Source organism: Lontra canadensis, unplaced genomic scaffold, assembly GCF_010015895.1.
Source record: "Lontra canadensis isolate GAN:19392208 unplaced genomic scaffold, GSC_riverotter_1.0 scaffold24, whole genome shotgun sequence".
In the NCBI taxonomy this organism is placed as follows: Eukaryota; Metazoa; Chordata; class Mammalia; order Carnivora; family Mustelidae; genus Lontra; species Lontra canadensis.
Genome location: NW_022631018.1, coordinates 5112641 through 5138287, shown reverse-complemented (window position 1 = coordinate 5138287; position 25647 = coordinate 5112641). Strand labels below are relative to the sequence as shown.

Genomic DNA, 25647 nt, shown 5'->3' with positions numbered 1-25647 from the left:
TTTTTCTTGCCTATTACTCTAGCTGGAACCCCTAGTTCAATTTGAATAGAAGTGGTAAGAGTAGACATCCTTATCTTCTTCCTGATCTTAGTGGGGTAACATCCATTCTTTCACCTCTAAGTAGGATTTAGTTAAAGATTTTTCATAGATGGCCTTATATGGGCTGAAAAATATCCCTTCTATTCCAAGATTTTTGAAAATTTTTATCATGAAAGCATTGAATTTTGTCAGATTCTTCTTCCATGTCTATTGAGGTGTGGCTTTTGTTTTTTATTTATTAATATGGTACACTATATTGATTCATTTTGGGATAAATCCAACTTAGTCATAGTGTCTGATCCTTTTAATATGTTGCTAGTTGTTAGTATATTATTGAGGATTTTTGCAGCTATATTCATAAGGGATATTATTCTGTAGTTTTCTTGTGATGTTTTTCTAGTTTTGGTATCAGGGGAATAATAGTGTCTTCACTGAATGAGGTGGGTATAAGCATTTCCTTCTACTTTTTTGAAGTTTGTAAAGAATTTGGTGTCAAACCTTTAAATATTTGATGAAATTCACCAGTGAAGACATCTGGTCTTTGGCTTTTCTTTGTGGGTAGTTTATAATTTGCTAATTTTATCTCCTCACTTGCTATAGGTCCCACTCAGGTTTTCTGTTTTGCCTTGAGTCAATTTGGGTAGATTTTATATTTTCAGGAATGTGTCCACTTGATCTGGTGACCCAATTTTCTGGCATATAATTGTTTGGAGTATTCCTTAGTAATCATTTTTTATTTCTGTGCAGGTTTTTACGTGGATGTAAGTTTTCAACTTAGTTGGTTAAATATCAACTAAGAGCACTATTGCTGGCGCATATGCTTAGATCACACTAAGCTTTTAAGAAACTACCAAACTATCTTCCAAAAAAGCTGTGTTTTGCATTCCAATCAACAATAAATGAGAGTTCTTGTTCCACAACCATGCCAGCAATTGGTATTGTCAAGGTTTTTTGGTTTGTTTCTGTTTTTGTTTAGTTTTTTGGATTTTAACCATTCTAATAGGTAAGTAATGGTATCTCATTCTTTTGATTTGCAATTACATAATTGCAATGATGTTGGGTATCTTTTTATAGGCTTTTTTTTTCCATTTGTATATCTTCTCTGGTGAGGTGTTTGTTCAGAATGTTTGTCCATTTTTAATTGGGCTGTTTGTTACTCACAATGAATTTTAAGAATCTTTGTATATCTTAGATACAAACCTTTTATCAGATATGTATTTTACAAATATTTTCTTCAAAGTTTTGCCTTATCTTTAATTCTCTTAACAGTGTCTTTCACAGAGCATAAATTTTTACTTTTAATATAAAAGTCCAATTTCTCAATGCTTTTCTCTCACAGATCATATTGTCAGTGTTTTACCTAAAAAAAAAAAACCTCATTGTCAATCCAAGATCACCTATGTTTTCTTCTATGATTTATTCAAGTCTTTTTTTTTTTTTAAGATTTTATTTATTTATTTAACAGACAGAGATCACAAGTAGGCAGAGAGGCAGGCAGAGAGAGAGAAAGGAGGAAGCAGGCTCTCTGCTGAGCAGTGAGCCCGATGCGGGGCTCGATCCCAGGACTCTGGGATCATGACCTGAGCCGAAGGCAGAGGCTTTAACCCACTGAGCCACCCAAGCACCCCTGATTTATTCAAGTCTTACAGTTTTATTTTATATTTAGGTCATTGGATCATTTTGAGTTAATTTTTGTGAAGATGTGAGGTCTGTGTTTACATTCATCTTTTTGCATATGGATATCCAATTAATTATTCTATAGCACCATTTGTTAAAAATAATATTCTTTCTCCATTGAATTTTCTTTGCTTCTTTATCAAAGTTCAGCCCACTCACTATATTTGTGTGGATCTATTTATGGATTCTTTTTTCTGTTCCATTGGTCTATGTGTCTAAGCACCAATACTGTGCTTTCTTGATTACTATAGTTTTACAACAAGCCTTACAATTGGGTAGTATGAGTACTCTCACTTTATTCTTCTTCAGTACCATGTTAGCTCTTGTAGGCTTTTTGCCTTTCCATATGAATTTTAGAAATAGTCAATACCTACAAAATAGCTTGCTGGGATTTTCATTAGGATTGCAGTGAATCTACACATCAGGTTGGGAGGAACTGACATTTAACAATATTGACAGATATATCTCTCATTTACATTTTCTCTGTCATCATAGTTTTGTAGTTTTCCACATGTAGATCCTATACATATTTTGTTAGATTTATACCTAAATATTTAATTTTTTGGCTTTATTTTAAATGATATATTAAAAATTTCAAATTGTTACTGATATATAAGAAAGCAAGGGATTTAAAATGTTAACCTTGCTATACTCATTGGTTCCAGGGTTTTATTACTGTTGTTGTTGATGATGATGATGATAATGATTCTTTGAGATTTTCTATGTAGGCAATTATGTTACCTGAAAAGAGTTTTACTTCTTCTTTCCTAATCTTTTATCTTCTATTACATCTTTTGTTTCCATTTCTGTATATCTTTTATTTCCATTTCTTGTCCTATGTATCTTTTATATAGGACATATCTTTTATTTCTGTATATCTTTTATTTCCATTTCTTGTCATATTGCACTATCTAGGACTTCCAGCATGATACTTAATAGGAATGATTAGAGAAAATATCCTCACCTTATTCCTTGTATTAGGGAGAAGTTTCCAATTTCTCACCACTAAGTATTATGTTTGCTGTAGATCGATCTATCTATCTATCTTTGTAGATGTTCTTCATCAATTTGAGGAATCTATCCCTTATTATTGCTTCATCTATCAATTATTGAAAAGAGATGCTGAAGTCTCCCAACTATAATAGTGAATTTTTCTATTTGTCCTTGCATTTCTGTCAGTTTTTGCATCACATATTTTGGTATTCTGTTGTTGGGTGCATACACATTAAGGATTGCTATGTTTTCTTGGAGAACTGAGCCCATTATCATTATGCAATGCCCCTATTTATCCCTGATTTAATTAATTTAATTAATCCCTGATTTAATTAATTTAACTGGTTCTTCCCAAAGCCTGCTTTGTCTGAAATTAATATTGCTAATCTAGCTTTTTAATGACTGTGTTAGCATACAGTATCTTTCTCTGACTCTTTAACATTTCTAAGCCTTTATATTTAAGATTGATTTCTCATACATAATGTACAGTTGGATCTTGTCTTTTTATCCACTTGGACAATATCTTTTGATTTACATATTTAGACCATTTGCATTTAAAGTGTGATTACTGATGTTGGGGCACCCCCCTCTGTTTTTATCTTATTTTATTTTTCCTTCCCTTCTCCTGTGTTCATCTGTTTTGTTTCTTAAATTCCATATTTGAGTGGAATCATATATTTGTCTCTCTGACTTATGTCACTTAGGATTATACTCTCTAGCTTCATCCATGTCTTTGCAAATGGCAAGATTTTGTTCTTTTTGATCACTGAATAATATTCCTATCTGAGTGTGTATGTGTGTGTGTGTGTGTGCATGCATGTGTGTGTATACCACATCTTTATCTACCCATTAATTGATGGACCTTTGGGCACTTCCCATAATTTGGCTTTTGATAGTCCTGCTAAACACTGGGGTGCATATGTGCCTTTGAATGTTTATTTTTTTATCCTTTGGATAAATACCTAGTATTGCAATTGCTGGGTCTTGGGTAGCTCTATTTTTAACTTTTTGAGGAATCTCCACAATGTTCTCCAGAGTGGCTGCACCAGTTTGCATTCCCACCAATAATCCAAAAAGGTTCCCCTTTCTCCATATCCTTGCCAACACCAGTTGTTCCTGAGTTGTTAATTTTAACCATTCTGACAGGTGTGAAGTGGTATTTCATTGTGGTTTTGATAAGTATTTCCCTGATTATGAGAGATGTTGCGCATCTTTTCATGTGTCTGTTAGCCATCTGGAAGTCTTCTTTGGAAAAGCATCTATTCATGTCTTCTGCCAACTGGATTGTTTTTTGGGTGTTGAGTTTGATAAATTCTTTTTTTTTTCTTTTAAGATTTATTTACTTATGGGGCACCTGGGTGGCTCAGTCGGATAAGCATCTGTCTTCTGCTCAGGTCATGATCCCAGGGTCCCGTGATGGAGCCCTGCATTGGGCTCTTTGTTCAGCAGGGAGCCTGCTTCCCCCTCTCTCTCTCTGCCTATTTGTGCTCGCTCTCTGTCAAATAAATAAAATCTTTTTTTAAAAAAAGAGATTTCATTTATTTGTTTGAGCAGGGAGGAGCAGAGGGAGAGTATCCTCAAGCAGTCTCCCCACTGAGCATGGAGCCTGATCCAGGGCTTGATCCCACGATCCATGAGACCATACCTAGCCAAAACCAAGAGTTGGACACTCAACCAACTGAGCCATCCAAGTGTCCTGAGTTTGAAAGTTCTTTATACATTTTGGATACTAGTCCTTTATCCTATATGTCATTTGCAAATATCTGTTCCCGTTCTGTCAGTTGCCTTTTAGTTTTGTTGGTTGTTTCCTTCACTTTGCAGAAGTTTTTATCTTGATGATGTGCCAGTAGTTCATTTTTGCTTTTGTTTTCCTTGGCTCAGGAGACATGTCTAGTAAGAAGTTGCTGCAGCTGAGGTAAAAGAGATTGCTGCCTATTTTCTCCTCTAGGATTTTGATGGTTTCCGGTATTATATTTAAGTCTTTCATCCATTTTGAATTTATTTTTGTGTATGCTGTAAGAAAGTGGTCCAGTTTCACTCTTCTATATGTCGCTGTCCAGTTTTCCCAACACCATTTGTTGAAGAGACTGTCTTTTTTCCATTGGATAGTCTTTCCGGCTTTGTTGAAGATTAGTTGGACATACAGTTGTGGGTCCCTTTCTGGGTTTTCTGTTCTGTCCCACTGATTTATGTGTCTGTTTTTGTGATCAGTACCACACTGTCTTGATGATCGCAGCTTTGTAATATAGCTTGAAGATCAGAATTATGATGCTTCCCACTTTGCTTTTCTTTTTTCAACATTACTTTGGCTGTTGAGGGTCTTTTCTGGTTCAATACAAATTTTTTAATTGTTCTAGTTTTGTGAAAAATGATGGTGTTATTTTGGTAAGGATTGCACTGAATGTGTAGATTGCTTTGGGGAGTATAGACTTTTTTGGTTTTTGTTTTTATGATTTTATCTATTTTTTTAACAGAGAGAGACTTGGTGAGAGAGGGAACACAAGCAGGAAGAGTGAGAGAGGGAGAAGCAGGCTTCCTGCTGAGCAGGGTGTCCAATGCGGGGCTCAATCCCGGGACCCTGGGATCATGACCTGAGCCGAAGGCAGCCGCTTAATGACTGAGCCACGCAGTGCCCCTGAACTTTTTTTTTTTTTAAGATTTTATTTATTTGAGCAAGAGAGTGTGTGACAGAGAGAGAGCACACAAGCAGAGGGGAGGGGAAGAGGAAGAAAGCAAATTCCCTGCTGAGCAGGGATCCTGATGGGGGACTCGAAACCCTGGGATTATGACCTGAGCCAAAAGCAGACGCTTAACTGACTGAGCCACCCAGGCGCCCCAGGAGTATAGACGTTTTAACAATATTTGTTCTTCTAATCCATGAGCATGGAATGTCCTTCCATTTATTTGTGTCTTCTTCCATTGCTTTCATAAGTGTTCTATAGTTTTCGTTGTACAGATCTTTCACACTTTGGTTAGGTTTATTCCTAGGTAGCTTAGGGTTTTTGGTACAATTGTAAATAGGATCGATTGCTTGTTTTTTTTTCTGCTGGCTCATTACTGGTGTATAGAAATACTACAGATTTCTGTACATTGATTTTATATCCTGTAGTTTTGCTGAATTCATGTATCAGTAGTATCCATTTTTTGGTGGAGTCTTTTGAGTTTTCTATATTTGTCTATATTTATTTCATATATATATATATATATGTATATATATATATATATATACATATATATATATATTATCATGTCCTCTCCAAATAGTGAGAGTTTTACATTTCTGCCAGTTTGGATGCCTTTTATTTCTTTTTGTTGTCTGATTCCTGAGACTACGACTTCCAGAACTGTGTTGAACAATAGTGGTGAGAGTGGACATCACTGTTGTGTTCCTGAACTTAGGGGAAAAACTGAGTTTTGAGGATATTGAGTACATTGAGGATATTAGCTGTGGTGTATATGGCCTTTATAATGTTGAGGTATATTTCTTCTATCCCTACTTTCTTGAGGGTTTTTTTTTTTAATCAAGAATGCTATATTTTGTCAAATTTTTTTCTACATCTATTGAAAGGATCATATGGTTCTTTTTAAAAAGTTTTTTAAGGATTTTATTTATTTGACAGAGATCACAAGTAGGCAGAGAGGCAGGCAGAGAAAGACGGAGAAGCAGGCTTCCTGCTGAGCAGAGAACCCCATGTGGGACTCGATCCCAGGACCCTGAGATCATGACCTGAGCTGAAGGTAGAGGCTTTAACCCATTGAGCCACCCCGGTGCCTCATGGATCATATGGTTCTTATCCTTTATTAATATCAATCATATTGATTGATTTGTGGACTTTGAACCACCCTTGCATCCCAGGAATAAATTCCACTTGATCATGGTGAATAATCCTTTTAATGTACTGTTGGATTCCTGTTGAGAAGTTTTGTATCCATGATCATCAGGGATATTTTTCTGTAATACTCCTTTTTAGCGGGTTCTTTGTCTGGTTTGGGGATCAAGGTAATGCTGGCCTCACAGAATGAATTTGGAAGTTTTCCTTCCATTTCTATTTTTTGGAACAGCTTCAGGAGAATAGGTATTAATTCTTCTTTAAAGGTTTGGTAGAATTCCCCTGGGAAGGCATCCAACCCTAGACTCTTATTTGTTGGGAAATTTTTTTATTACTGATTCAATTTCCTTGCTGATTATGGATCTGTTCAAATTTTCTATTTCTTCCTGTTTCAGTTTTGGAAGGTTTCCTGTGTTTCTAGGAACTTATCCATTTCTTTCAGATTGCCCAATTTGTTGGTATATAATTGCTCATAATATTCTCTTATAATTGTTTGTATTTCTGTGTCGTTGGTTATGATCTCTCCTCTTTCATGATTTTATTACTTTGAGTCCTTTCTCTTTTCTTTTTGGTAAGTCTAGCTAGGGATTCATCAATTTTGTTAATTCTTTCAAAGAACTAGCTCCTAGTTTCGTTGATCTGTTTTTGTTTCTTTTTTTGATAGCTGTACCCTTTATTTCTGCTCTGATCTTAATCTTTTAGACTTTACTAGCTGTTCTTTTTCCAGCTCCTTTAGGTATAAGGTTAGGTTGTGTATTTCAAACTACTTGAAGAAGGTCTATATGGCTGTATACTTCCCTCGTATGATCGCCTTTGCTGTGTCCCATAGGTTTTTGACTGTTGTGCTTTCAGTTTCATTTGCTTCCATGTATTATTTCTTCTTTAATTTCCTGGTTAACCCATTCATTTTTAGTAGGGTGATCTTTAACCTCCATGTATTTGTGGTCTTTCCAAATTTCTTCTTGTGGTTGGCTTCAAGTTTCATAGCACTGTGGTCTTAAAATATGCATGGTATGATCTCAGTCCTTTGTACTTGATGAGGCCTGATTTGTGACCCAGGATGTGATCTATTCTGGAGAGTGTTCCATGTGCACTCAAAAAAGAATGTGTGTTCTGCTAGTTTAGGATTAAATGCTCTGAATATGTCTGTGAAGTCCATCTGGTCCAGAGTGTCACTCAAAGTCATTGTTTCCTTGTTGATCTTCTGCTTAGATATCTGTCCATTTGCTGAGTGGGGTGTTAAAGTCCTCTACTGTTATTGTATTGAGTTTCTTTCAGTTTATTATTAATTGATTTATATATCTGCCTGCTCCCAAGTTGAGGGCATAAATATTTACAACTGTTAGGTCTTCTTGTTGGATAGACACCTTTTTTATGATATAGAGGCCTTCTTCATCTCTTATTACAGTCTTTTTAAAAAATCTAGTGTATCTAATAGAAGTATGACTACTCCCTCTTTCTTTTTTCTTTCCTTTCCTTTTTTTTTTTTTTTTAAGATTTTATTCATTGATTTGAAAGAGACACGGTGAGAGAGGGAACACAAGCAGGGAGAGTGGGAGAGGGAGAAGCAGGCTTCCTGCTGGGCAGGGAGCCCGACCTGGGGCTTGATCCCAGGACCCCGGGATCATGACCCGGGCCAAAGGCAGATGCTTAATGAATGAGCCACCCAGGTGCCCCTCCCTCTTTCTTTTGATGTCCATCAGCATGATAGATGGTTCTCTACCCCCTCTCTTTTAATCTAGAGGTGTCTTTGGGTCTAAAATTACTCTCTTGTAAGTAGCATATTGATGGGTCTTGCTTTTTTTTTTTTAATCCATTCTGATATCCTCGTTCTTTTTATTGCAGCATTGAGTCCATTTACGTTCAGATTAATTATTGACAGATATGAATTTAGTGCCATTGCATTACCTGTAAATTCGCTGTTCCTGCAGATTGTTTCTGTTCCTTTCTAGTCTTTGTTGCTTTTGGTCACTCTTTCCTGCTCAGAGGGTCCCCTTTAATATTGTTTGCAGAGCTCATTTAGTGTTCATGAACTCCTTTAGCTTTTGCTTGTCTTGGAAATTCACGCTCTCTCATTCTATTCTGAATGACGGCCTTGCTGGCTAAAGTATTCTTGGCTGCATATTTTTCCAATTTAGCACCTTGAATAGATCATGTCATTTTTTTCTGGCCTGTTAAATTTCTGTGGACAGATCTGCTGCTAACTTTATGTGTGTACCCTTATAGGTTTGGGACTTTTTGTCCCTAGCTGCTTTCAGAATTCTCTCTTTATCTTTGTATTTTGCAAGTTTCAATATATGTCTTTGTGTTGGCCTGTTTTTGTTGATTTTGAGGGGAGTTCTCTGTGCCTTTTGGACTTGAATGCCTATTTCCTTCCCCAGATTAGAGAAATTCTCAGCTATAATTTGTCCAAATAAACCTTCTGCCCCTTTTTCTCCTCTTCTTCTGGGACTCCTATGTATGGCTATTACTGTGTTTTGTGGAATCACTGAGTTCCCTAAATCTATATTCATAATCTAATAGTTTTCTTTCCTTTTCAACTTATTTTCTATAATTTTATCTTCTGTATTACCTGTTTGTTCTTCTGCTTCTTCCGTCCTCATTGTGATTGCATCCAGTTGGTTTTGCATCTCAGGTTCAAGCATTTTTTATTTTGGCCTGACTAGTTTTTAGGCCTTTTGTCTTTGCAGCCAGGGTTTCTCTGGTGTCTTTATGCTTCTTTCAAGCCCAACTAGTATTCTTATGACTGTTCTAAATTTTTATTTAGGTACATTTCTTATATTTGTTTTGAGAAAATCCTTGGGTGTGATTTCTTCTTGATCTTTCTTTTGGGGAGAATTCCTCCATCTTGTCATTATGTCTAGGTTTCTGTCTTTTGCGTGTTATGAAAGCTTGTTTTATTTCTGCTCTTGAGAGTAATACTATATTAAGAAGGGGTCATACAATGTTCAAGGCCTGGTGCTTCAGGAACTGTTTCTGTGTATGCTGTGTGCTCTCTGCTGTTGTGTTTTGGCTGCTCTTTCCCACAGGTCAGTCCTCTACAGAGTTCCTTTTTGCTTGTAGTGGGCAGTATTCAGACCTTTAACTAGGTGTGCTTGGATTTGTTAAGCTTGATAAAAAATTTTAAAAATATATCTGATCTAAGAAAAGAGAAAAGGAACCAAAAAAAAAGCAAAAGGAAACAAAAACCTATAAGCCCAATTCTAAAGAATACAAAAGAAAGAAAAAATTTAAAAAGCCTGATTAAAAAAAAAAAAAAGAACCATATCAACAAATGAACAAAAAAACCATAAGCCTGACATCAAAGGAAAAAGAAACAAAAAGGAATATATAAGAAATTAAAATCATAATAATAAAGTAATAAAATTGAAAGAAAGAAGGAAAAAAGCCAGCCAGCCTGGTTCTATTTCCACCAGAACTGGGCTGACACTTTGGAGTGCTCTGTGGTCAACAGACGTGGTACATGCAGGGATGAGGGTAGGGTGTTGGTCTTCTGAGGAAGGGGCCTTCTGAGCTGGTTCATAATCAGACCTGCCTTTGCAAAGAATCTCCTGCTGAGTGCAAGAGGGGCAGGGTTTTGTACAAGCCACTGCAGCATCCACTGGACGTACTGGATTTCTCTCTGAAGTCCATCCATGCTAGCAGAGGTGAGGGAGAGATGGTGTCACCCTGTGCTCTTTTCCCCAGGGAAGGGAACTCAGCCACAGGTGTTCAGGATGCTCTCACAGAAAAGCAAACAATATCCTCTCATATGTCCTAGGCTCTTGTCAGATCACTGCCCTCAACCTGTCTGTGCTCAGCTGTCAGCCCATGTGACATCCCAGTTCTCCTGTGTTTTATCTCCGTCACATGGCTGGGATTCAAAACTCCAAATCTTAAAGGGCCTGGCAATGCATGGACTGCTTCCCTCCTCTGGCGGAGACCCTTGTGGTATGCTTGGCACCATTCTGTAGCAGAAAAGCTGTCTTATGGCACATGCTCGGTGGCTGAAGTCTTGCAATATACATTTTAAACCAATTTTAGTCCACCTTCAAATAACACTATGCTACTTCATATATAGTACAGGTACTTTTTAACAGAGTAGTCCCATTTCTCCCCTCAGTATATTACTGTCACTTATTTTACCAATCTGTACACTATTATCACCCAATACCATCATAACTAGTATGAAATGGTGTCTTCTTAATAAATCGAGATAAAGAAAAATAAAAGATTTTAATTTACCTTTATTTATTCTTTCTCCAAATCTCTTCTTCCTTCCATACATAGATCTGAGTTTCTGACCTTTAGCAATTTTCTTCTCTAAAGAACTTTTCATTTTTCTTGCAAGGTGATATATCCCCCCAAGGTTTTTTTTTTTTTTTCTTTTTCTTTTTGTCTGAAGAGCTATTATCGTTTCACCAAATATATAGAATTGCATTAATCTTGCTTTTATCTCTTATCTTGCTTGCATGGTTTCTTATAAGAAATGCATTTTAATTTTTATTCTTAATTTTTTATTCTTAATTTTATTCTTGTTCACCTATAGAACCTCCCCAGCTTTTTTATGTACAGTTTTCTTCAGTTTGAATATGATATACCTATGTGTAGATTTCTGGTATTTACCATTCTTGGTATTCTCTGAGCTTCCTGGATCTATGGTTTGGTGTCTACATTTAATTTTGGAAAATCCTCAACATTATTATTGTAATTTTTAAAGGTTTTATTTATTTATTTGACAGAGATCACAAGTAGGCAGAGAGGCAAGCAGAGAGAGAGGGGGAAGCAGGCTCCCCACTGAGCAGAGAGCCTGATGCGGGACTCAATCCCAGAACCCCAGGATCTTGACCTGAGCTGAAGGCAGAGACTTTAACTCACTGAGCCACCCAGGTGCCCCAATTCTCAACATTATTAATTCACATTTCCTCTGCTGCATTTGCTCTTTTTCTCTTCTGGTATTCCAATTACACATATGCTGCACCCTTTGAAATGATCCCACAATTCTTGGACGTTTTTTCTGTCCTTTTTTTTTTCCTTTGCATTTCAGTTTGAAAAGATTCTGTTGACACAGCTCACTCACTCACAAGAATCAAGCTCACTGATTACTTCCTCCGTTTCATCCCATCTATTAGTAAGCCCTTCAAAGATATTCATCTTTTTTATTTAGTGTTTTTTAATTTCTAGCATTTTCTTTTAATTCATTCTTAGAGTTTCTGTCTTATGCTTACATTATCAATCTGTTTTTACATTTTGTGTCCTTTTTTCATTAGAGACTAACATTAATTAGGCATTTTAAATTCTATCTGATAAATTCCAAAATCATAATTGAGTCTGGTTCTGATGCTTGCTTTCGCTCTTCAGGCTTGATTTTGTTCTTGCCTTTTAGTATGTCCTGTAATAGTTTGTGGAAAGCCAAGCATGATATATTGACTAAAAACTGAAGCAAATAGGCTTTTAGAGTGCGATTTTATATTAATTTGTCCAGGAGGTAAACTGTGTTTAATGTTTGTTATAGCTGTAGGTGTCAGAGGCCTCACATTCCTATGTTTCCATATTTGTGTCTCTTCTGTTGCCTTTGAGCTTCCCTAAAAACTCTTTAGACAGATTTTTTGTCTTGTAGTTCTTTTAGCTATAATCCAGTTACTACAGGAGCCTAGCTGATGTGATTGGTGTGGTATGGTGGAGAGGAATTGTTCTATAATCTTATGATGAAATATTGGTCTTTCAGTGGGTCTATGTCCCTGGACTGTGACCTTCAGAAGTTTCTTAGTGCCCTCCTCTTCCCAGATATGGAGGCTAGAGGGAACTGGAGTCAAGGAAATGCCCTTCTCCCCTCAGTGGGAAAAGGCTCTGGTAAAATCTTCCTCTGGTGAACAGATCTTTGTCATGGAGATGCTTTGGGTATATTTCATAATAGTAACTTTTCCCATCCCCAACCAGAGGTATAATGGGATTTTTCTTGACTCTTCACCAGAATTCCTGGAGGCAAAACCCCACAGAGATGTGGGGTATCTCCCTATGAACTGCATCCCTCCAGCAGTTTCTCACTTGCATACTAGTCCGCACTCAACCTCTAGCAGTTTATCAAAATTACCATTTGTGTTCTTACAGTTTATGGCTCCAGGTGGTTATCTCTTCCAGGTAAGCAGATCTTGGTTGTGATTCTGAATTTACTTTTCTCTCTAGATTTCAAGGTGGTGGTTTGCCCTGTGACCTCAGTTTTCCTATGGGTCCAAGAAAGTCATTTTTGGTTTGCTCAGCTTTTTTCTTTTTTAAGAATGGGAGCGGTAATTAGCAAGCTCTTTACATGTCAGAGATGCATCTGAAAATATTTTGTTTTTTAGCTTCCATTTCTCTGTTGAGATTCTCTGTCCATTTATTAACACGAGTTTTCCTGTAATTCATTGAATATATTTAAATAACTGCTTTGAGGTCTTTGAAATCTAACCCCTGGGCCCATTCAAACTCATATTTTAGTAAATGTCTTTTTTCCTGGGTATGGATCTAATGTTCTGGTTTCTTTCCATGCCCATTAATTTTTGGTTGAACACTGGAGACTCTGGAAAATATATTCTCATAACTCTGGATTGTGTTTTGTTCTTCTGAGGATTGTTAGTCTTGTATTCTAGCAGGCAGTTAACTTGTCTGGGCTCAAAATGCAGCTGACATCTCTGTTCAGTTCTCTCAAGTTCCATGCTTCAACTACATACTTTTTTTTAAGCATGGGTCCCAAATTTTTCCCCCACCAATGCTAGCACAGTTTAGCGGTCAGTCAAGAATTTGGGCAGAGTTTATGCTAAAATTCTAGATCTCACCCCTTTTTCAACTCTCTTCTTTCAAGATATCCCACCTATATTTCCAGCTCTTCTGCCAGCTTTGAACTCTGTCCTTCACCATCATGAAATAGTTGGACTGCATTTTTTGCTGCCAGAGCTATGAGAACTGGTGATCCCTCTAAGACTGAAAAGCAACAAATTCCCATTTCTTACCCATTCCAAGGATAAATACATTTCAAGGCTGTGGCCTGCTTTGGTTATTTTACAGTGCCTTCAAATACCTGGATACTTTAAATATATTTTTGTCCAAATTTTATAAGTGTTATCTATGTAAGGGTTTGACCAATTAACTTACTCCACCACTCCCAGACCTAGATTCTTTGTGATTATAACTTTTAAGATGAGAGAACCCTGTGTTGCCCTATGCCATTAGAATCTGAAGTCTAGTGATGATAGCTTGTATTCAAATTCAACTCTTGTTGAATCTTGATTTCTACATAAGTAGATTTCAAAAATCTTATCTATATTGACTTCCCAAAGTAATCCCAAGGTTTTCTTAGATAGGAATCCCAATAACAACATCAAAAATAGACATTAAGATGGGATTCTTAATGATGAAAAAAATAAGTCAAATTTAAAAGAAAATATTTAGGCTAACAGTTAATTGTTGGACAAGTAAAATGTGGCTCAGAATTTCTAAGGCACAGACGTGTACAAGTGGAACCTAAGTCAGATGTCCTTTGGCTCCATTCAGAATTTTCCATTAACTTTGAAACCACAAGCAAGAGTTCCTGTTTCCTCTCTATCTAAAACAAAGACAGAAATATGTACTTTACTGCATAGTACTGTGAAAATATTTTAAGGCATTTTGAAGTATTCTGGAGAATGATGCTAGTTAAATCTCCACTGTTTTATTTATCATAAAAAGAACTTATCAATTTATGTTGGTTAAAGAAGAAGAAATTAAGAGGCAGCCAAATTAATCAACTTTCTCTTTACTTTGCCTATTATATGTGGTAGAGATCTACCTCCTCTTTTCTTAGGCTTTGGCCAAAGTCAAGACTGTAAAGATGAAAGATAAGAAAAGAACAAGATTGATAACATGTTTTCTTATCCAAGGAGCCAATGATTTCAGTGAACTCAGTTAATAAAAATAATTTTCCAATACTAGTAGTTGCACTTTGTTCTTATCTCAAAAACTAGACATCTCATTTTATAATCTACTTTAGTCAGGGTAACATATATGACAAGTGGTAGGATAAAAGAATGACCATGTAATCTTTCGGTTTAAAATAGAGCAAATTATTACCGGAGTCGTAAATCTTCCCACATTTTCAGTAATCCACAGAGCATTACTATTTCATAGTATTTTTTCCAGCATTCAACAGCCTCTTCTGCAGATGGATCTTCCTTAATATTACTCTGGTACTCGATGAGCTCAACACGTTTGTTTTTATATTTCTCCAAAGTTTTTTTGAAACGTTGTGCAATAGGACCAGGTATGGTTCCATCTTGTATATCACACCACCTGAAAAGTGTCAATATAATTACAATGTTTATCTTATAATAATAATGTGCTGAGTTCGTTTCTAACTATACTTACAAATTAATTCTTTCTTCAATTAAAGCAGTGTAATTCTCACAACTTTCTTCATCATCCCAGTCCCTCCAAAGAAAGTCATAAAAAAACCTATAATGAATAAAAATAATTTAAAAGTGATCAAAAAGAGACAATACCATGTATATAATTAAAGACAATCTCATGTCAGAATTCTTTGTATGAATTCTAAGAAAAATGTTTTTAAATGACTTTTTAGTGAACTAGTATTAAAATCAAACCTTTAAAAATAGATTACCTAGATTCTATTTGAGGTTACTACAGATAATATTCTTGAAGTGGTAATGAAAAATATTTCCAAATTGCCTAGATTTTGGCTATGGTTTTATTCAACAAAGAAATAAGACTTAAGATGTAATCAAATTTGTATATTCAGAGGAAGCATTAGAAAAATAAAAATATGCCCCCAAATACTCTGTATTATAGTTTTGGACAGCTTCTCTCAAATTGTATCAGCTTTTAAGAAGCAATCATAATGTAGATGATAACATCTAGTATTTGTAATGCCCTTACATGTGAAACATAAAATCTAATATATTTAAGATGCTTAAATGTGAAAAAAATTTAATGTTACTTGTGTCTAGCATGTTTTTAAATCAATTTTCGAAAAAGCAAGATCAAAAAATGGCAGACTTTTCATTGCCCATGTATAATACTTCTTCAAGAAAATGTTAAAAGAAAAAAAAAAGAAAATGTTAAAAGAGTTACAAATATGTTCATTAAAAATGAACAGGAGCACCTGGCTGACACAGTCAGTGAAACATGTGACTCTTGATCTTGGAGTCATGAGTTCAAGCCCCATGTTGGGTGTAGAGATTACTTAAAATAAATAAATAAGTTTTTAAAAAATGGACAAATTGAATTCAGCAGTGGGTAAAAATGAAATCAATAACTATTTATGAAGCACTTGTATATTTACACATTAACTTTGAATATGATAATTTTTAAGAGGTAAAGAGGTCTAATACCTTACAACTTCCAGGGCCAGAGCAATATCATGTATATCAGAATCTTGTCCTTCAACAGGGTATACTTCCAAGAGAGGCACACTATGCTCCAGTTCTTCTAAAATCTCATTGACCAAATCCCTTGGAATATTTGCAATGTTAGAAGAAAAGGGCTCAGCAACAGATACAGTAACTTTGAAACAAGATGATGAGCTTTGGTGTGGTTTACAAGTTACCTAAGATAAATATAAAATTTGTAATTACAAATCAAAACAAACCACAGGATTTTTTTCCTCACACATCCTCTGTTTATAAAATTTCTTCTTTTAAATTTTATGACCTCTTTAACCACACAGAAATTATAGATCAATACTAAGTAAAATACAATTTTTCAAAACCCTCCCTCCCTCTTTCCCTCTCCTTTTTTTTTCTCTTTTTCCCTTTCCTTCCCCTTCCTTCCTCTCCCTTCTCCTCTCATTTCCTTCTTTTCTTTCTTTTAGTTCCAGTGTAGTTAATAACGTTATATTAGTTTCAGTTGCACAATATAATGACTCAACAATTCCCTATATTGGTCAGAGCTCATCAAAGTAAACATTATTACTCTGCAGTTATTTCACCCATCCCCCAACCCACCTCCCCTCTGATAAACATCTGTTTGTTTTCTGTAATTGAGAGTTTATTTTTGGTTTGTCTCTGGTTTTCTTTCTTAAATTCCACATATGAGTGAAATCATATGGTATTTATCTTTCTGTGACTTACTTCACTTAGCATTATACTCTCTAGATCCATCCATGTTGTTGCAAATGACAAGATTTCATTCTTTTTGCGGCTATATAATATTCCACCGTGAATATATATACACATTGTCTTAATCCTTTCATTTATCACAGCACATTTGGGCCACTTCCATAATTTAGCTATTGTAAATAATTCTGCAATACACTATTGGGTATTTACTCAAATAATACAAAATACTAATTCAAAACTAGTTCTATGTTTAATTTTTTGAGGAACCTCCATAATGTCTTCCAATGGTTGCACCAGGTTGCATTCTCACCAATAGTGTGCGGGGGTTCCTTTTTCTCCATATCAACACTGTTGTTTCTTTTGTTTTTTATTTTAACCATTCTGACAGATGTGAGGTGATATCTCATTGTAGTTTTGATTTGCATTTCCCTGATGATCAGTTTGAGCATCTTTTCATGTGTCTGTTGGCCATGTCTTCTTTGGAGAATTGTCTGTTCATGTCTTGTGCCCATTTTTGAATGGGATTGTTTTCTGGCTGTTGAGTTGTATAATTTCCTTTATATTGTGGATATTAACTCTTTATCAGATATATCATTGGCAAATATCTTCTCCCATTCCATAGGTTGTCTTTTAGTTTTGTTGCTTATTTCCTTTTCCGTGCATGACCTTTTTATTCTGATGTAGTCCTAGCTACTTATTTTTGCTTTTGTTTCCCTTACCTCAAAGGAGATGTATCTAGAAAAATATTGCTATAGCTGATGTCAGAGAAATTACCACTTGTACTCTCTTTTAGGATTTTTATGGTTTCAGGTCTCACATTTAGGTCTTTAATTCATTTTGAATTTATTTTTGTGTATGGTATAAGAAAGTGGTCCAGTTTCATTCTTTTGCATGTTGCTGCCCAGTTTTCCCAACACCATTTGTTAAAGAGACTGTCTTTCTTTCATTGAATATTCTTTCCTGCTTTGTCAAAGATTAATTGACCATATACTAGTGGGTTTATTTCTGTGTTTTCTGTTCTGTTCTATTGATCTATGGTGTCTATTTTTGTGCTAGTACCATACTATTTTGATCACTACAGCTTTGTAATATAACTTGAAGTCCAGAATTGGGATGCCTCCAGCTTTGCTTTTTTCCTATTTTCATGATAGTTTTGGTTACTGGCATCTCTTGTAGTTCCATACAACTTTTAGGATTGTCTATTCTAGCTCTCTGAAAAATGCTATTGGTATTTATATGAGCATGAAATGTCTCCATTCCTTTGTGTCATCCTCAATTTCTTTTATCAGTGTTTTATAGTTTTCAGAGTACAGGTCTTTCACCTCTTTGGTTAGGTTTATTCCTAGTAATCTTATTGTTTTTGGTGCAATTGTAAAGGAGATTGATTCCTTACTTTTTTCTTTCTGCTGCTTCATTATTGGTAAAGAACTGCAATAGATTTCTGTATGTCAATTTCATATCCTGCAACTTTACTGAATTCATGTATCAATTGTATCAATTTTTTGGTGGAGTCTTGGGTTTTCTATAGAGTATTATGTTATCTGCAAATAGTGAAAGTTTTACTTTTTCCTTGCTGACTCGGATGCCTTTTATTTCTTTCTGTTTTCTGAATGCTGTGGCTAAGACTTCTAGTACTGTGTTCAACAACAGTGGTGAAAGTGGACATCCGTCCCTTGTTCCTGACCATAAAGGAATATCTCTCAGTTTTCCCCACTGAGGATGATACTAGCTGTGAGTTTTTTGTATATGGCCTTTATTATGTTGAGGTATGTTCCCAGTTTAGAGGATCTTTAATTTGGACACATTTAAGGGATCTCTCAGTGGATTCTGGAAGCTGGTTGCTTACCTGATTCTACTGTATCATAGTTCTAAAGAGGGAATAGTCACTGTGAACTATTCTCAACATTTACATCTTACTTTATGGCTATTTCCACAAACTCCTATCTTTAGTTATAGAATCCTTGGTTTTATTTGTTATTTATTGTTTTTATTTTTGGGGGGAGGGGCAGAGGGAGAGGGAGAGAGAGAATCTTAAGCAGGCTTCATACCCAGCATGGAGCCCAATGAGAGGCTCAAAATGGATTAAAGACATAGAGAGCCTAGAGAACACAGGCAGTAATCTCTTTGACAACGGCCATGGTGACCTTTTTCTAAATAATGTCTCCTGAGGGAAGGGAAACAAAAGCAAATATAAACTATTGGGATGTTATGAAGATAAAAAGTTTCTGCACAGCAAAGGAAACAAGCAACAAAACTAAAAGGCAACTTACTAAATGGGAGAAAATAGTTGCCAATGACATATCTGATAAAGGGTTAGTATCCAAAATATATAAAGAACTTAGTTCAATAGCCAAGAAACAATCCAAGTAAAAAATGGGCAGAAGATGTGAGCAGACATTTTTCCAAAGAAGATAACCAGATAGTTAACAGACAAATGAAAAGACTCAACATCTCTCATCATCAAGGAACTACAAATCAAAAGTACAATGAGATATCACCTCACACCTGTCAAAATGGCTAAAATCAACAACACAAGAAACCATAGATGGTAGTGAGGATGTGAAGAAAGGGAAACCCTTGTGCACTGTTGGTAGGAATGCAAACTGGTGCAGCCATTCTGGAAAACAGTATGGAGGTTCCTCAAAAAGCTAAAAATAGAATTACCCTATGATCCAGCAATTGCACTACTAAATATTTACCTAAAGAACACAAAAATACTAAGTCAAAGGGATACACGCACCCCAATGTTTATAGCAACATTATCTACAATAGCCAAATTATGGAAACAGTCCAAGTGTCCATCAATTGATGAATGGATAAAGATGATGTGGTATATATACATATGTGTATATGTATATGTATGTACATATATACAATGGCATATTACTCAGCCATAAAAAAGAACAAAATCTTGCCACTTGCAAAGACATGGATGAAGCTAGAGGGTGTTATGCTAAGTAAAATAAGTCAGTCAGAGAAAGACAAGTATCATATGATTTCACTTATATGGGAATTTAAGAAATAAAACAAACAAGCAAAGAGGGAAAAAAGAGAGAGAGAGGCAAACCAAGAAAAAGACTCCTAACTATAGAGAACAAACTGATGGGGACCAGAGGGAGGGTGAGTGGGGTGGGGAATGAGTCAAATAAGTGATAAGGATTAAGGAGTGCACTTATTGCGGCAAGTCAAGCACTGGCTGTTGTAGGGAAGTGTTGAATCACTATATTGTACGTTTGAAACTAGTATTACACTGTATGTTAACTAACGAATTTGAATAAAACTTAAAAAAAATAGATTCTCTAAATTTATTGATAGTGTCTACACATGCTCTTTGTACAAAATGTTTACAAATCAACCATAATACACCAACTACTGTTAACCTTTTTATCTTCCAGTTTTATTCCTATGTCCTTATATAATTTAAACAATTGGATCATACTGAATATCTAGTTCTGTAATCTTTAATTTTTTTATTTTTATTTTTTAAAGATTTTATTTATTTATCTGACAGAGATCACAAGTAGGCAGAGAGAGAGGAAGGGAAGCAGGCTCCCTGCTGAGCAGAGAGCCCAATGCCGGGCTTGAACCCAGGACGCTGGGATCACGACCTGAGCTGAAAGCAGAGGCTTTTACCCACTGATCCACCCAAGTGCCCCTGTAATCTTTTATTTTATCTTACATATATAATGAGTGCTTTTCTAAATCATTAAGTTTTTTGTTAATGTTTTATGGCTACATAATATTCTATTTTATGGATATATCATTTATTTAGCCAGCATCTTATTATTAAAGTTTTATGATATTACTAATTTTTAATTTTTAAAATATCACTGTGATCACTCAATATATAAATCTTTTTCTGCATATCTGATTTCTGTAGACTAAATTTCTATAAATTAAGCGAACTTTTTCATTTTTGTTTATTTGTTTTTATGTGCAATGGGGTCTATTTATTTTTGTTATTTTTATTTTTTCTAGCTTTATTGAGATAACTGACATATAATGAGTGAACTACTTAAAAAAATTTCTTTTTAAGATTTTATTTGACAGAGAGGGAGAGAGCGCACAAGTAAGCAGAGCAGCAGAGAGAGGGAGAAGCAGATTCTCCACTGAGAAGAGAGCCCAATGTGGGCTCAATCCTAAGACTCTGGGATCATGACCTGAGTGGAAGGCAGACGCTTAACCAACTGAGCCACCCAGGCGCCCTTACTTTAAAATGCTTAATATATTTTGGCAGACTGCTTTTTACAGAGGTTATTAAAAAGTTCCCTTAATTTCTGGACCATTTTGTAACCAAGATTAAGGATATGCCAGGTTTTCTTCCAATCAAATATTTCCAAATTTTTTGTCATTGAATGAATCTGTAGTAGCCAGAATAATGGCCGTCAAAGACATTCATGTCTTTATACTTGGAACCTGATAATATATTAATATTACTTTACATAGTAAAAGGGACTTTGCAAGTGTGATTAAGGTTAAGGAGTTGAAATGGGAAAGTTATCCTGAATTACCCAGTTGGGCCCATTGTAATCATAAATCTTAAAGGACATGCACTTTTTCAGCCTGCAAAGAACCAGACAGGTACAATCTAAGGAAGACTTTGAATATGAAGAGAGGGGGCCAGAAGTCGTGGAATGCAGGAAGCTTCTAGAGGCTGGAGAAGACAAGGAAACAGATTCTTTTCTGGAGCCTCCAAAAGGGAATGCAGTCTTGCCTATATCTTGATTTTACCTCACTGGGTCCATGTCAGATTTTTTCTATTGAAGTGTAAGATAACAAATTTGTATTGTCACCAAACCTATGGTAAATTCTTACAGCAGCAACAGAAAACTGAGCATCTAAAGAAAAGGAGAATGAGGTCCGTAGAAATAAATTATTGTGACTTCAGAAAAAGGAATATCATATAGCAACTATTGATACTTCAATCCAAGTAAGATTTAAGAAGCTTTGGCAGACAAAACAACATCTGAATTGCGCAGCACTACCTTAAGAGCTAGTTTTACTGCCATGTAATTCAAAGAATTAGAACCTGCCAATATACTATTCTGCTTTTTGATCTGTTCTCCCCTTTTTTTTCCTATCTTTCTAGTATTTACAGGACATTGGCAATCTCTAGAGAATGGGCAATCCCTAGAGGATTCTAGCAATTTAATTATGTATAATCTTGTTATTTTTGGAGTAAGAAAGAGAGCAAATAATCAATGTATTACATGTAAGACCTTAGAACTTGATATAATTTCTAGATAATCTAATCCAGTGAGTTTTCACATAAGTTTAAGGATCTTTCAAGTATTTATGGCATATAGGGGCTATCATGAGGTGTTAGAAGAAAAGCCATCCCCCCTTTTTTTTTAATTGCTAGAATGCCATCCCCTTTATTTCAGTCAGAAATGTCCTGCTTTAATGTGTTGTGTATGTCAGGCTTCCACATAAAACTTGACTAAACCCCCCCCCCCCACCGCAAAATGTTAAAGATACCAATGTAGTACACCTCCTCTTATCTTATCCATGTGAAAAAAAGTCCAGAGGAGTTATGAAAGTTCCAGGGAAAAGTTACTCAAAATCTGAGGATGAGCAAAACTCAAAGAAACACTGAAAACAGACTATTATTGAAAAACTAATCCCAAGTCTCTATTATATTTTTTGTACAGTCTCTATGATAAAAAAAAATATGCCTTTTTTTTCTCTGTAAAAATACCACTAACTTACTTTTCCATAGCACATAGAAGTGAATTTTTTTCAGGTAGTGTGCAATGTAATGAATTTCAAACACAAATTTTTCTGGTAACCAAAACAACAGATTTGAAATATCTGAGGTAGGGATACCATTTGTGATTATAGATATTAATGTCTATACAGGGAAAATTAATCTTTAAGGGTAACTTATGACATCAAATATGCTACAGTATTTAACCTATAGACCTAAGAAAGTAAAATCTTACCAGGTGAAGTCCTGGAAGTTGATGTATTATACTAAAAGGGTACTTTTCATGGGAAATTTCAAATTTTACCAATAGTTTTCTAATCCGTTTTTTCCTGTCTTATTCTACCTAAACCTCATAATTCAGATAAATGAAGTTTAAAGGCAAATGATGGAAAAAGAAGGCCCAAGTCTGTTAAAGCCTAAATTACTAATTTAAAGAAATGCACTTTTGCTTTGTGAGCAATTGAAACTAAGCTAATAAATACTGTCTGATGTACTAGATTCCATTTAATAATTAACTGTGCCCAGGTAAATGGATGCTAATATCCCCCCTTCTTTTTACGCTATTAATCTGCTTAGAAAATTAAAATAGACATTAACCTTTGTTGGCCTGCATTTAAGTATCAAAGCCCCAAATTAGTAAGGTCATATTTTGGTCTTCAAAAGAACTAATAATTTCACTCAAAAGAACAAAGCTCAGGTAAAAGTTATTTACCTCAACCAGTATACCAACAAAAGGGATAGAAGCTTCTTCATATTTCACAAAGAATAACTCAGGATTCGTCTTCCAGACTCCAAACCATTTGTCCTTCAACTTTAATTTTTCTGATAGATATTTACTCATAGCTTCATCAGCATCTTCTGCCTAGCAAAAGAAAAAATGTTTAAGTATATAAAATTATAGATTAGTATATAAATATTTTTACTGATTTCTATTTAAATATGAGATGGATATACCCTTAAATAATTAAAAAAAACAGTTATCTGTTACCTGGAAAGTAACATATTTTAATTGAATCAGTGTTTACTGGAAAATACCATAAAAATTAACTTAAAAGAGATCCATTTACTCAATAGAGTAATTCAGTGCTGAAACATCTACTTGTTATTTTTAAAGTAATTTGTTTTATTAATCCACTGAGAAGAACTGTAATTATACATTTAAAAATAGTAATTATCTTTTTAAAAAACAGCAATTATTTTTCTGAACTTTAAAGATACAATAACGTATTTAAAACAGTACATAAAAATTTAAAACAGCACTCCATTCTATAAAACAAATGAGCATATTAAGCATTCAACAAACACTACCCATTTGATTTTTTTAAAATTCAGTTACCTCAAGGATGATAATCATCAGGAAAGCTATTGTGAAACTCAGTCATTAGAACCGGTCTGATTAATGGCACAAAATTTTCTATAAAAGTATTTCAGTTGCCTTTCAGAGACTTCCTCTTCTCCAGCCCTCATTATCAGATATAACTTGGCCACTAATACTGTCCTAGTTTTATGTTAAATGTGTTCTTAGAAATAAAATTTTCATCCGATTGTAAAATACGGTTCACCTACAGAAAATCTGAAAAATGCACAATCTGTAAGGAAAACAAAACACACTCCTGATCCTGACAGCCCAAATAACCATTCTTGCTAATTCCTTCCAGTCATTTTTCTGTGCTTGTAATCATCCTGCAAATGAATCACGTTTTGTTTTGTCTCCTGGGTTTTTTTCTAATATTATAGTGTAAGATATAACTAATGTTCTTGAAAACCCAATTTTTTCCTCTGCATGGGTCTCCACTATATGCAGCCACAAGTTCTTTACTGCCCCATAGTCGGAAATTTAGTTTCTAATTTTTTAAAAAAGATTTTATTTATTTATTTATTTGACAGACGGAGATCTCAAGTAGGCAGAGAGGCAGGCAGAGAGAATGGAAAGGAAGCAGGCTCCCTGCTGAGCAGAGAGCCCGATGCGGGGCTCGGATCCCCGGACCCTGAGACCATGACCCGAGCTGAAGGCAGAGGCTTAACCCACTGAGCCACCCAGGTGCCCCTAGTTTCTAATTTTTAATTCTAATACATACCAGTGTCCAATATCTTTGTACACAAATTCTTCTATAACTTAAAAAAAAAAAAAGGCTAGAAACAAGATATTTGTTCTCTGCAGTGTTACGAGGTGCGTGTATCCTGGATACGAAGCATCCCAGATGGTCTGGGAACCATCGAGTGTACACGCGTGCCGTACTGTCAGGTCAAAGTCAAGGCTCGGTCATGGTATCCTTATGTGTGGACACGGTCGTTAAATGAGAGAACTAAGACGCAAACCTGGGCACCGATAAGGCCTGTCGATCTAAGACGTCCACTGGGGCACTGACTAAGGCCGGGCGGTCTTCATCTCTTGGAAGTTGCCAGAAACCCGGCAAACGCTCTACCAGGGCTGCCCCCCTCACGGACAGTGGTTTGGGTGCGGGAAAAGCCAGCGGTTACTGGCTCTGGGCCAGGCCGGGTGCCTCTGGCTCGGCGGAGGCCCTCCGGATGCGAGCCCGCGTCCTTCTCGGAACCGCAGGCCGGCCCTCACCTTACAGCCCTGCAGCACCTCGTCGCAGTACAGCGCCACCTTCTCGTCGCGCCACATCCCCCTCATGGGGGACACGCAGACCGGGGGCAGTGGCTGCGCCTCCTCTTCATCCTCTGCGGGCACCGACAGAAGGGGCTCCTCCTCCTCCTCCTCCGCCTGTTCCTCCACCCCCTCGCCGTCGCCGTCGCCCTCGGCCTGAGCCGCGGGCAGCAGCTGCAGCCGCCGCCGGGCCGCCTCCCGGCCCGCCTTCCCCTTCACCGGCCGCGGGGACGCCGCCACCGATCGCACCGGGGATGCGGCGCTCTTCAGGGTCCCCATCAACACCGAGTCCCCGGTGGGCGCGGACACCCCCTTTTCGCCTCGCCTGCCGGGGCTGACGGTTCGGACGGAGTCCTCCGGCGCGGAAGCCCTGGCCCCGGACGCCATCTCCTCACACCGCGAGGACCAGCTGCAGCCGTTAGTCCCTTTTCCCGCTCTCAGCCCGCTGGCCAATGAGCGAGCGCCGCCCGCAACGAGCGCGGGGCCTCGAGGGGCTTCGGGCCCGGTGAGTTGGGGGATGGGTGTGGGGGCGGGGGCGGGGCCAGGGTGGAGGGGACCGCGGCCCGCGAGGTGGTGCGGGGGCGCGGACGCTGCTGGGCGGGGCGGGGGTGGACAGCGTGGCGTTCCGTGCGGCGCCCCCTCCAGGTGGCGCCCTGGCGCAGGGCGCTCGCCTTAACCCGACGCCGCTCCCCTTGGACCTACCCAAGGAGAGAATTCTCTCCC

At 36.7% G+C, this 25647-nt stretch overlaps 1 protein-coding gene across 1 annotated transcript in view; it reads right to left on the bottom strand.

Moving 5' to 3' along the window:
- Positions 1 to 25386, bottom strand: part of SHCBP1L (SHC binding and spindle associated 1 like) — a 35746-nt gene extending 10360 nt beyond the window's left edge. Inside the window, exons 1-5 of the mRNA XM_032862677.1 lie at positions 24886 to 25386; positions 23026 to 23175; positions 15881 to 16095; positions 14898 to 14984; positions 14604 to 14822 (exon numbers count right to left, since the gene is read on the bottom strand). Coding sequence (XP_032718568.1) covers positions 14604 to 14822; positions 14898 to 14984; positions 15881 to 16095; positions 23026 to 23175; positions 24886 to 25311 — 1097 coding nt within the window. The 5' untranslated portion in view covers positions 25312 to 25386. The remainder of the gene's footprint in view (positions 1 to 14603; positions 14823 to 14897; positions 14985 to 15880; positions 16096 to 23025; positions 23176 to 24885) is intronic.
- Positions 25387 to 25647: the final 261 nt, after the last annotated feature.